The sequence below is a fragment of the Amblyraja radiata genome, chromosome 16, assembly GCF_010909765.2.
Source record: "Amblyraja radiata isolate CabotCenter1 chromosome 16, sAmbRad1.1.pri, whole genome shotgun sequence".
Classification (NCBI taxonomy): Eukaryota; Metazoa; Chordata; class Chondrichthyes; order Rajiformes; family Rajidae; genus Amblyraja; species Amblyraja radiata.
The window spans coordinates 27,929,792-27,943,520 of NC_045971.1; the positions used below are offsets into that span (position 1 = coordinate 27,929,792).

At 43.2% G+C, this 13,729-nt stretch overlaps 1 protein-coding gene across 1 annotated transcript in view; it reads left to right on the plus strand.

The window, feature by feature from the left end:
• The window catches only part of LOC116982078 (BMP and activin membrane-bound inhibitor homolog), a 51,907-nt gene that overhangs the window by 25,040 nt on the left and 13,138 nt on the right, over nucleotides 1-13,729 (plus strand). Inside the window, exon 2 of the mRNA XM_033035372.1 lies at nucleotides 5,134-5,418. Within this exon, the coding sequence (XP_032891263.1) occupies nucleotides 5,134-5,418 (285 nt within the window). The remainder of the gene's footprint in view (nucleotides 1-5,133; nucleotides 5,419-13,729) is intronic.

Genomic DNA, 13,729 nt, shown 5'->3' on the forward strand with positions numbered 1-13,729 from the left:
TTTTTGATTGTTGTGTTGCGTTCCCCCCAGGGTTTATCGCGCTGAACTCGGTATCATTTCCTGAATCTACCAGCTGCTATGAATGATCAAAGTCAGGCCAGTAGAGGTGGGATGTCCTCTCTGTGCAGTGCTCCTTATCCGAGCAAGTATCACTATAACAAGAGAATTTCAGGGCACCAGCTACAGTCATAACACCAGCAAAAAATGAAAAAGCCACGCACATCCGTACGCAATGAATTATCACATCTACATTTTGATATTTTATCAACTTTGTATATTAAAGGCAATTAAAATTTAGAATGTTTTCTCTGGAACGTCGGAGGCTGAGGGGAGAAGTATATAAGGTTATGAGATGCGCAAGTCAGGCCGACACTCAGAACCTTTTCTCCAGGGTGGAAATGTCCAAGACACCATGGGCAGCACTGTGGCGCAGCGGTAGAGTTGCTGCCTTGCAGCGCTTGCAACACCGGGAGACCCGGTGACCGCGTGGGTTTCTTCCGAGACCTTAGGTTTCCTCCCAAGACGTACAGGTATGTAGGTTAGTTGGCTTGGTGTATGTGTAAGATTGTCCCTAGTGTGTGTAGGATAGTGTTAAAGTGTGTGGATTGATTGCTGGTCGGCGCGGACTCGTTGGGCCGAAGGGTCTGTTTCCGCACTGTATCTCTAAACTAAACTAAACTCGAGGTCATAGCTTTGAGATTGTGCATAGAATTCTTACTCTGTTATCCATTCCACGTTATCCGTTTCACATTGTGTTTTTGATTTTTTGTTTTTGGACTGAATTCTGTGTTTAATTTGTGTTTCTGTGATGTCTTTATTATTTATTTTATTCTGATTATATGTTTTTTATTCCTGTTAATCTCTGTAAGGTGTCCTTGAGATTCCTGAAAGGCGCCCCAAAATAAAATTTATTATTATTATTATTATTATTATTCCCGTAAAAGCAGCTTAACACGCCTATTCTGCAACTTCTTGCAGGGACAAAACCACCCACTACTCTCTCAAGGATACTTAAATTAGTGCTGACTCCCTCTCGACAAATGAATAAATAAAAATAAACTGTGGAAGAAGAACTGCGAGGTGCATCAGACCATATTGTGGTCACGTTGGTTATACCACTGGCCCTTATTTGGGTTTCTAAAAGCACCAGTGTTCAAAGCAGACACGTTCAACGGACAGCCAATTTGAATGTAACCTTTTAATTGAAGTGAGGAAAAGCAAACATGTCACCAGTTATATTTAAGTGGTTCAAAAATAGGAGAGGGTCATGATTTATAATTCACCTGCTGCTTGTTGTGAGGAGAAGTGTTCTGAGACCATAAGTACCTCGTGCACCTGACCTATGCTGCATTATTCACATCGATACAAAGCCAAAACCACTTTCCTTTTACAGTGAACACTAGGCAGCACGGTGGTTCAGCGGTAGAGTTGCTACCTTACATTGTCAGAGACCTAAGGGTGCTGGCTGTATGGAATTTGTACGTTCTCCGCGTGACCGCATGGGTTTTCCCCGGGTGCTTCAGTTTCCTCCCACACTCCAAAGACACGCAGGTTTGTAGGTTAATTGGTTTCAGTAAAGATTGCAAATTTTCCCTAGCGTGTAGGATATTGCTAGCGTATGGAGATCGCTAGTCGGCATGGACTCGGCGGGCCGAAGGGCCTGGTTCCACGCTGTATCTCTAAACTAAACTAAATAAGGTGGTGTGACTGGGTTATTAGTTCAGGCAAATCACTAAATAAACTATTTGAAACTTAATTATTTAAATGTGTTGCACATTTCAGCACAGATGTAAAGCTGTGATTTTTCACGATAGTAAATTCCGATTACACGTTTAGTATTTCCCAAACTATTTAAGGGACTATTTTGGATTTCAAAGCTTCAACCATAAATGTCCTGCCACTTCTTGTTTAAATATAAGATGATAGACTAAGAATCAGCAACAGATATGCTTTAACGTTGTTGAATATTGTCTCTGGCCAGGTTCCCAAACCATTTAGATACAGAAATGCAGAGCAATTATCAAAACTGAAAATGTCAAACTTGCATTAAAATGTATTGAGATTATGATTTTAATTTTTTGGCACTGTATTCCTAACTGTCTGGATTGTGACTGTCCCAACTCGAACACTGAAGGATTCCTTGTTAATACTCACAGCTTTGAGAAAATTGAAGATATTACATAGAAAATAGGTGCAGGCGTAGGCCATTCGGCCCTTCAGTATGATCGTGGCTTATCATCCAAAATAAGTACCCCGTTCACGCTTTCTCCCCATATCCCTTGATTCCATTAGCCATATGAGCTGTATCTAATGCCCCTGTCCCACGTAGGAAACCTGAACGGAAACCTCTGGAGACTTTGTGCCCCGCCCAAGGTTTCCGTGCGGTTCCTGGAGGTTTTTGTCAGTCTCCCTACCTGCTTCCACTACCTGCAACCTCCGGCAACCACCTGCTACCTCCAGAAACTGCACGGAAACCTTGGGTGAGGCGCAAAGTCTCCAGAGGTTTCCGTTCAGGTTTCCTAAGTGGGACAGGGGCATAACTCTCTCTTGAATACATCCAGTGAATTGGCATCCATTGCCTTCTGTGGCAGAGAATCACGAAGGGAAGTCTAAATTAAGTTAGAAAAATATTGGCAATGCAGTGTGGAGCAGGCAATTGAATTGGGAGCAAAAAAAAAGGAACTGCAGCTGCTGGTTTACAAAAAAAGACACAAGCTGCTGGAGTAACCCAGCACATCAGGCAGCATCCCTGGCGAACATGGATAGATGATGTTTCGAGTTGGGATTCTTCACGCTGGAACAACACAGGCCCAGCAAGGTCAGACTAAGGACAAAATAGGGGTGGAGGTGGAGACAGACATGATAGTGGCATTTAAGAGACATTTAGATAGGCACATGGATGAGCAAGGAATAGAGGTATGTGGATTGTGTGCAGGCAATGGAGATTAGTGGGGCCCTTCTTCAGGCTGATGGGCTCTTGAATTAACTGGTCAAAATCGATGTTTATGCTTCGGATAAAGTCTGCTTCTGCTAAACTCTGTGTCATAACCAGCTTCTCCTGTCCTTCAGTTCCTTCTAAAATGCATCTGTTTCTCCTGGGAAATTTAATATCTAGTGTGTTTTCACACCATGGCTTGCAGAAAGGACCAAGGGCCAAGGTTTAATCCTTGGATTAAGCTCTGCCGATTTAGCTGACCCTTGCCTTAATGGTTACTGCGGGTGTTTTAAGTTGCAATGAGTGGCCTTGTTTATGGTTCACTGAGTTCTGGATTCAGATTGTTATTCTTAAAGAAAAATGCATGCAGCTGAGGGTAAAATGAAGCTAGATTGGGAGCTCCTTATGGTCATGTAATCTGTTGACATTCACAATGATGACAGTTAGCTGATTTATCAGAAATCAAATGGGAATCACTGAAAAGGGAAACAGCCATTTCAACACACAAGCCTTCCTGGTTCAATCATGATTTAGACTTTTAGACTTTATAGATACAGCATGGAAATAGGCCCTTCGGTCCATCGAGCCTGCACCGACCAGCAGTTTCCCCTACACAAACACTATCCTATGCAATAGGGAAAATTTACAATTTAACCAAAGCTAATCAATCTACGAGGCAAACAATTGGGCAGCAGCCATCTGACAACCAAAATTCATTTTGTGAACACAAACTTTTTTAAAAAGGCGAGGCAAACAATTGGGCAGCAGCCACCTGACAACCAAAATTCATTTTGTGAACACAAACTTTAAAAAAAAGACGAGGCAAACAATTGGGCAGCAGCCATCGACAACCAAAATTCATTTTGTGAACACAAACTTTTTGAAAAAAGGCGAGGCAAACAATTGGGCAGCAGCCACATGACAACCAAAATTAATTTTGTGAACACAAACATTTTTAAAAAGGCGAGGCAAACAATTGGGCAGCAGCCACATGACAACCAAAATTTATTTTGTGAACACAAACTTTTTTAAAAAGGCGAGGCAAACAATTGGGCAGCAGCCACCTGACAACCAAAATTCATTTTGTGAACACAAACTTTTACACAAAGGCGAGGCAAACAATTGGGCAGCAGCCACCTGACAACCAAAATTCATTTTGTGAACACAAACTTTAAATGAAAAGGCAAACAATTTGGCAGCAGCCACATCGAGGGGACTCGCCGTGGAGTAGACGTGCGTTCAGTGTTATTCACAGCTCAGAGAGCCATGACCCACTCGCTTCCTGGGTCTGGCAGAGACTGAGTGAGGCACGACACTTCCGGGTTTTGTAGTCCCTCCCCCCTGCCGCCAGCGGGGGCAGCAGAGAGAATGGGGAATTTAAAAAAAAAAATTAATATCTCTATGATTTTTCATCGATGGGAAAAATCCTTTGGTCCCAGAAGGCAGAGGGGGGCTCTGAGCAAGGTGGCCAAAAATGATGGCCGTAGGTGGCGGCGTTCTCTCAGAAATCGCACCACAGTGGGCCAAAAGCGGTCAAGATCAGACTTTTAGTAATATAGATATCGACTTAACCAACTGGGACCTGTTGGGCCCCTGTCACACGGGAGGAGGCCTGGTCCCCCAACGCAATATAACACAACGCAATATAAAACAACGCAATATAACACAACACAACAGATGGAGACGGCACGTTGACTTCCCTGTGATTTCCTGCCTTTAAAGAAAAATGTAGCCTGACTATTATCCACAGCCCAGAGGGGTGGCATGGTGGCACAGCGGTCGAGTTGCTGCCTCACCGTGCCGGAGACCTGGATTCGATCCTGACTACGGGTGCTTTCTGTATGGAGTTTGCGCGTTCTCCCCGTGACCGCGTGGCTTTTCGCCGAGTGCTCCGATTTCCTCCCACACTCCAAAGACATGTAGGTTTGCAATTTAATTGGCTTCAGTAATTTGTCCCTAGTGTGTGTTGGATAGTGCTAGTGTACGGGGTGATCGTTGGTCGGCGCGGACTCGATGGGCCGAAGGGCCTGTTTCCGCGCTGTAAGTCTAAACTAAACTAGATGGAGTGACTGAGGTTTTCAACACCAAAACGTAGGTTACATCAGTAATAGATTTTTTTTACAATAAACTGCTTTAGTGTGGGTCACTGCTTTCCGTATTAAATCTTTGAATTCATTGAAACTTTTTGTCTGTTTCAGGTGAAATCAGATGTTACTGTGATGGGCCACAGTGTGTAGCGACGGGCTACATGTGTAAGTCGCAGCTCTCTGCCTGCTTCACCAGGCTACTGGATCCTCACGATGCTGATTCTCCCTTACTACATGGCTGCACAGACACTTTCTCAAACACAACAGAGATTTGCCAGGCACAAAACTCCTACCACCACAAAGGACACTGGTCACTCTTGGAATGTTGCTGGGAAGATATGTGCAATTATAAAGGGTTACAGGATGTTTTGCTGCATTCTGGAAGTAGCATATCAGGTAATAAATCTTAGCGAATGAGTTGTACATAATGATTTTGAGAGTTTCTACAAAGAATAAACGTGGGGCCACCATGTATGGTAGCATGGTGGTGCAGCGGTAGACCTTGCAGACCAAGGTTCGATCCTGACTACGGGTACTGTCTGTATGGAGTTTGTACATTCTCCCTGTGATTTGCGTGGGTTTTCTCTGGGAGCTCCAGTTTCTCCCCACACTCCAAAGATGTACAGGGTTGTAGGCTAATTGACTTGGTAAAATTGTAAATTGTCTCTAGTGTGTGTAGGATAGTGTTAAGGGCCTGTCCCACTTTCATGATCTAATTCACAACCTTTTTTACTCGTGGACATTTTTCATCAGGCTAGAAAAACGGCCCGACCTACTTGATGCCACGAGTACCTACGACTAGCATCACAACCTACCTACGACCTCCTAAGACCTCGTAATGACCATGTTGCGAGTATGTCAAGGGCAAACTCGGCAGAGGTCGTGAATTAGGTCGTGAAAGTGGGACAGGCCGTTTAGTGTGTGGAGATCGCTGGTTGGTGTGGGCCAAAGGGCCTGTTTCTGCACTGTATCTCTAAACTAAAACTAAACACTACCTTATTGTTCAACGTATTGGATAAAGAGGCAAAGTATTGGGGCACAGAATTTTTCAAACAGACTTGCTCTAGTTTATAATTTTATGTTTTCCTTTGCTCCATTTGCCTCAATTCCAACAAATAGTCTATTAAAAGTCAACATTAAAACCAAGCAGAGAGTGTTCTAACTCAGTGATCAAAATTCCATCACTGCTACATTGAGTGATCCTCTATTTTTAATCAAAAATATTTATTCAAATATTAAAATAATATATACAGTACAGGAAAATACAAAGCAGAACCCACCACCATAATACACAACAAACGATAAACTATTATACAACTATCTTACAATCCTTGTCAAGGATGCATTCAACCCCCCGCGGTGCCCAGCGGTCCCAGAAATCCCCCAGGGCGCCCGCGGACAGCGTGTAGTCCCTCTCTAACACCACCCGGGCACGAACGTATACCCGGAAAAGGGGCAGGCAGCCGGCCCGGGCATTGAGTGATCCTCTTGGACTGTCTCGTGATAATGTGTGCAGATAAAATGAAAACTGTCGAGCTGGTATGTGATTGATCCCCTTTCCAACAAGGGATGGGATTGGACAGGCGAGAAAAGATGACACGTGGCCTTTAGATTTTCCAGAATGGTTATTTTAGTTTTAGTTCCAAGCTTTTCATCACTGTGCTTCCCTTTAAGAAAACGTAAAATATAATTACTTCAGAATCTCAAGAATGTTAAAAGCTTTGAGAGGTCTTTGATATTTCCGAATAAGGTTAGGAACATTAATTTACAGTTTTAAAAGTACAAGGTCATAGAGATAAGCGTAGGATATTTTACCCATTGCGTTTGTCCTATCTCGCGGCCTCTGCCCACTATTCAATTAGGCCATTTATTATCTCTTTTCTCAATTATCTTTTGGTATCTTCCTTTCCACCCGATCCTACAGTCGACAGTGAAACGGAAATTGAAACTATTCAATTTTGGAGATTTCAATTTGTTCCCCTTGCAGTGTTTGGAGACAGTTTTAATATTAGTCCGTCACTGATGTGAAGAAGTCACGCTAGTTTTTAACATCTTGTTTAGCCTCGAATGCTGCTTGCTGTTTGATGGCCGATGTGCTTTAAAGTGCAATGACTGAAGGGAGGCAATTTTTGATAATTTTTCAATGAATCTTTGGACAATCTTGCATTTGCTATAAATTGACATTATTCCTGATGTTCTTTTACCTCGTACCATCAATCCATTTCATTTTGTTAAAGTCCAGTATTTTCCCACCCGCTCGGATATATTTTCTGGTGAGAACAGATCTAGTTTCTTTAGTTTATCATTCTAGCTGAGTGACCTAATTGACAGATTATTAGTATAATTTCTATAAATCCTTTCCTCTGCTACTCTATCCTTGGGTAAGTATAGTGACCACAGATGTATACAATTCTCCCTGTGTGGCCTCACTAATGCTTCATAAAATTCCTTAACCCCCAGAGCTGTACCTTTGGCACGCGATTACCATGTTGTAGTTCCCATAGTTAAGTGGGGAGGGTTTAAACAATTATCATTTTGAAGGACACAAAGTTCTGGAGTAACTCAGCAGGTCAGACAGCAGCCCTAGAGAACATGGATAGGTGACGTTTCAGGCCAGGATCCTTCTTCAGACTCTTCTCCATGGTCTCCAGAGATGCCGCCTGACCCGCTGAGTTACCCCAGCACTTTGTGCATCTTTCCTTGTTAAACCAGCGTCTGCAGTTCCTTGTTTCTACATTATTATCATTTTCATGTGTTCCATACTAATCCTCATGGAGAAAAAATACATTAATTCTAAATATACCAGTTAAAATATATAGACAAGCCTTTCGTAGTGGCTTGCTAATATCTGACTTTCTCATATGACATTGATAGAGGCCACTTATCCCAATGAGTCTATGCTGGTTCCAATTCCCCCACTTAATTTCCCTGTAAGCTATTCTCATTCATGTGCACATCTCCATCAACTCAAACCAATTCTGTTCTTTCTATAAGGGGCTATTAATCTACCACCACAGGAGCTGGCATTGCCTCTTAGTTTCTCTATAAGGGGCTATTAATCTACCACCACAGGAGCTGGCATTGCCTCTTAGTTTCATGTTTCTGGCTTATTGGAACTCTTTAATGTTACCAGAGAAGATCCAGAACTACATGGAAGAAAGTCGTGATTTATACATTGCCATTCTTTGCATTACTTTTTTAATGATATTCATTGGTATACAAGTTAACAAGTTACAGTAGAATCAGGCCTTTAGGCCCATCGAGCCCACTCTACCATTCAGTCATGGCTGATCTTGCCCTCCGAAACCCATTCTCCTGCCTTCTCCCCGTAACCTCTGACACCCGTTCTAATCTAGAATTTGTCTATCTCTGCCTTAAAAAATATCCACTGACTTGGCCTCTCCTCCCTTCTTCCCCACTCCCACCGTCCATTCAGATGTAAGGAACTCAACCAATTTGCACAAAGTGGGATCTCACAAACAACAACATGGCACTGATCAGCCAATCCAATGTAGTGTTGCTGTTTGAGGGCTAAACATTGGTCAGATATGGATATATCTTCTCTCCATTTGCAAAATAGTCCTATGGTAACTCACCATAGGAAAGGCAGATGATGTCTTGGGTCAACACCATGTTTACACAATCTGAGGAAACTTCCCAGGATAGAGATTGAGCTGTTCTCATGAGTGGGAGAATCGTGAACAATGGGATGCATTTGCAAGTTAAAGGACTAATGATTGAAAACTGAGACGTGAAGTCCTTCTCACAGAGGGTAGTGAATGGTGGAATTCTCTACATCTGATGACAGTGGAGACCAGATCATTGATAATATTTAAGGATGAGATGGATGGGTATTGGTAGGATTGAAGAACTGAGGGTGATGGGGAACAGGCATGGAAGATGATTTGAGGCATGCATAGATCAGCCATGATTGTCCTAAATAGGCTTGAGGGATCTGGTGGTCCATTCCTGCTCCTATCTTAACATCTTCTCTTGATACTACTCAGTATCAACTGAAATGACAATATATATTTTTTACCAATTAAGATGTCTTGATAGAGATTTGAATCCACAAATAAAGTATGCTTATTTCACAGTTAAACAATTCAGAATGTTTATTTAGATTAGAGATACAATGCGAAAACAGGCCCTTTGGTCCACTGAGTCAGCGCCGACCAGCAATCCCCGTACACTAGCACTATCCCACACACTATGGACAATTTACAATTCTTACCAAAGCCAATTAACTTACAAATGCTGTACGTCTTTGGAGTGTGGGAGGAAACCGGAGCACCCGGAGAACACTCACGGGGAGATCGTACATACTCCTTACCTAGACAAGCACCCGTAGTCAGGATTAAACCCGCTTATCTGGCGCTGCAAGGCAGCAACTCTACCACAGTGCCACCATGCCACCCATCTGATTGTCACCTTTGAAGAACTGAACAAGTTTTACTATCCAGTCTGTGTTTCTGCATGTTACCACCACATCCTTGTTGGCCACCTCCAAATGAACTAAGGTAAAATCAAGGGTCCTCCCTATCTCTGACGTATTGATGAAGTGATTCACTTTACTGCCCAGAGTTTCTCCATCAGATGTCCCGGTCTCAGGTTAGAGCAATGTCACACGTGCTTGCATTATAAACCAAAGCCAACTCATAAACTAGGTGAATCTCAGTAATACTGCATTGCCAGAGGTAAAAGCAGCAGGAACAACACACTTTTGTATGTTTAAGTGGAGAGCTAGAGTGCATTTTGTTCTCAATCATAGTCTGACTGAAATATAAATAAAAAAGAGCCAGTCTACCAAATATTGACACAAATATCTCTGCACCCAAGGCAAAGCAGAAAAGTAAATACATTTTTTAAATAGCTGGAAAGGGACCTATGTTGTTAGTTGGTGAATGGATTACCCAGTTAAAAATGCTATATCTGTAATAAGAATGGAAAAACCATATTTCTTATCATTATCAGCAGAGAAAGATCGACTCAGAGGAATAGTTGGCGATTTCCTCACTGGCTTATTCATCAAAGCCCTTTCTGTCTCTGTGTTGTTCGTCATAGGAGGAGTGAACTAAATCTCTCGGTGTTTGGAGACACATGTTTTTGTACACGAAGGAACTGCAGATGCTGGTTTACACCGAAAATAGACACAGAAAGCTGGAGTAACTCAGCAGGTCACGCAGCATCTCTGGAGAAAAATAATAGGTGACGTTTTGGGTCGAGACCCTTCTTCAATCTGAAGTCGGCAGATGGGTCTCGGCCAAAAACGTCACTTACTCCTTTTCTAAAGAGATGCTGCCTGACCCAGTGAGTTACTGCAGCTTTTTGTGTCTATCTGCAAGTGTTTTTGTGCCCTCCCCACATTAGATTTTGCACAGCACAGAGGCAGAGCTGCTGCCTTACAGTGCCAGAGACCCAGGTTCGATCCTGTCTATTAGTGCTGCCCGAACCGAGTTTGTACGTTCTCCATGTGACCATGCGGATTTTCTCCGGGTGCTCTATTTCCTCTCTCAGTCCAAAGACGTACAGGTTTGTACGTTATTTGGGCTCTACAAAAATTGTAATTTGTCCCTAGTGTGTAAGATAGGTCTGGTGTACAGGGTGATCGCTGATTGGCATGGACCAAGTGGGCCAAAGGACGTGTTTAAACACTGTATCTCTAAAGTAAAGTAAATGACTGTTGATAGAGAATTGACCAACACTACAACAGGCAGGGGACTGTGCATTGTATGCATTTGCCTTTCAAACGCTTAGAATTTTTAAAATTATCATTAATGTAGGTTGAAAATAGTAGCCAGTCCATCAGCCTTTAAACAAGTAGGAGAAGGTATTGCTTTACAATAACAATGCCTCAACAGAGTTGATTAAATTGATCCATTTTTGCCTATCATGAAAAATGACTTTCTCTATGATGTATAGATTGGCTCAGATCTTGCAAAATCTGTGGACAAAGTGGACAGATGACGTTACAGGTCATGATCTTTCTTCAGACTAATAGTAGGAGTGGAAAGTAAGCTAGAAAAGAGAAGTGAGGGTGGGACAAAGTCCGGTAAGTGATAGGTGGCATAGGTGTATCCACCTGGTCCAGGAATTATTAGTAACATTTCTATAAACCTTTTCCTCAGCTTCCATATCCTTGTGCAAACACATATCACCTGTATAGCAAAGGGCATGTTGGCCTTCATAGCGAGATAATTTGAAAATAGGAGCAAGGAAGTCCTTCTGCAGTTGTACAGGGCCCTGGTAAGACCGCACCTGGAGTATTGTGTGCAGTTTTGGTCTCCTAATTTGAGGAAGGACATTCTTGCTATTGAGGGAGTGCAGCATAGGTTCACCAGGTTAATTCCTGGGGTGGCGGGACTGACATATGATGAAATAATGGGTCGACTGGGCTTGTATTCACGGGAATTTAGGATGAGAGGGGATCTTATAGAAACATAAAATTCTTAAGGGATTGGACAGGTTAGATGCAGGAAAAATGTTCCCAATGTTGTGGGAGTCTAGAACCAGGGGTCACAGTGTAAGAATAAGGGGTAGGCCATTTAGGACTGAAATGTGGAAAAACGTTTTCACCCAGAAAGTTGTGAATCTGTGGAATTCTCTGCCACAGAAGGCAGTGGAGGCCAATCAACTGGATGTTTTCAAGGGAGAGTTAGATATAGCTCCTAGGGCTAACGGAATAAAGGGATATGGAGAGAAAGCAGGAATGGGGTACTGATTTTGGATGATCACCCATGACCACAATGAATGGCGGTGCTGGCTCGAAGGGCCGAATGGCCTCCTCCTGCACCTATTTTCTATGTTTCTATGTATCATATTGAATGGCAGTGCTGGTTCGAAGTGCCGAATGGCCTACTCCTGGCACCTATTTTATATTCTACGTATCCACATATCACTTGTCAGGCTTGCTCCTGTCCCCATCTCTGTTTTGCAGCTTTCTCTCCCCACTATTATCAACTGTAAGAAGAGTCCTGACCAGAAAGGAAGGGAGGGAGAAGGTCAAGTCAGATGCATTGGTATTACAGCTGAGCAAAGGGGACCACAGAGGGATAAGGGAGGAGCTGGCCAAAGCTGACTGGAAAGGGACCCTAGCAGGATTGACGGTGGAACAGCAATGGCAAGAATTTCTGGGAGTAATTTGGAAGATGCAGGATCTTTTCATTCCAAAGAGGAAGAAAGATTCTAGGGGGAAGAATGAGGCGACCGTGGCTGACAAGGAAAGTCAAGGACATTTAAAAGTAAAAGAGAAGGCATGTAACCTTGCAAAGATTAGTGGGAAGCTAGGGTATTGGGACGCTTTTAAAGAACAATATAAGGAAACTATAAAGACAGTACAGAGAGAAAAGATGAAATACGAAGGTAAGCTAGCTAATAATATAAAAGAGGATAGCAAGAGTTTCTTTAGTTATATAAAGAGTAAGAAAGAGGCAAGAGTGGACGTTGGACCGCTGGAAAACGATGCAGTAGGAGTGATAATGGTGAATAAAGAAATGGCAGAGGAGTTGAACAACTTTTTTGCAGCAGTCTTCATAGTGGAAGACACCATCAGTACAGAGAGTCAGGGGGTGGAAGTTAGTGGAGTGGTTATTATTAGGGGGAAGGTGCTTGGGAAGCTGAAACTTCAGCCCACCGATTCTGCGCCGACCAGCGATCACCCTGTACACTGGCTCTATTCTATGCACAGGGGTGAATTAACCTGCAAACCTGTACGACTTTGGAGTGTGGGAGGAAACTGGAACACCTGGGGAAATCCCATGCAAAGGCAAAGGCAAAGGCAAAGGCAAAGGCAAAGGCAAATTTATTTGTATAGCACCATTCGTGCAAACAGCAATTCAAGGTGCTTTACAGGTAAGAAAAAATAAAATAGTCAATAATTAAAATTGCAAAATAAGCAATACGACAAATGTATGAATAATAAAACAACGTCAATGAAACAATAAAACAATTTTAAAAAGCACATAAAAGGGTTAAACAACATGCAATCACAGGGAGAACATACAAACTCTGTACAGACAGCACTCATCTGTGTTCAGGAACAAACCCGGGTCCCTGGTGCTGTTAGGATGCAACTCTGCCTGATTTGCTGAGTTACTCCAGTCCTTATTTGTTTGTAAACCAGCATCGGCTGAGTTCCTCTAGCACTTTGTGTTTTGCTCAAGATTTCACATCTGCAGTGTCTTGTGTCTTGGATTTTAAGAGGATTTCAGTTTGAAACTCAGACATGTATCTCACAGAGATCTGAGACTGATGACCGATGGAGTGTGATTTTACTTCGGAGTCACGTGAGTGACTACGTGAAGAAAGGCCGTCCGTCTGCGTGCGCGCCATTACATCTGAACGCAACGCGCACGACGGACTGGCAGAGGCACTGTGTCCTCCCAGCCATCGGGATGGGCAGGTAAGGAAAGTTGAATTACTTACCTGCGTTCTTTTGGGCTTGAAGCTTTTTGTAGTTTCAGAGCCCAGATGTCGAGGAGACGGCCCGCGGGGATGTCGGCTGCCGAAGACCGCAGCATTCCCAGTAGCGGGCGACGGTGTTGTTCCAGACATTAGCGCCGGCAGCAGAACCGGCAGGAGACTTGGTGCAGGAGAAGGAGCTCCGTGGTGGTCCTGCAGGACGTAAAAACCACCCGCAAGTCTGACAAACCCGTTGACTCAGATGAGTCCGGGGAAGAGGGATACCCTCCCTCAACGGAGAGCGTCT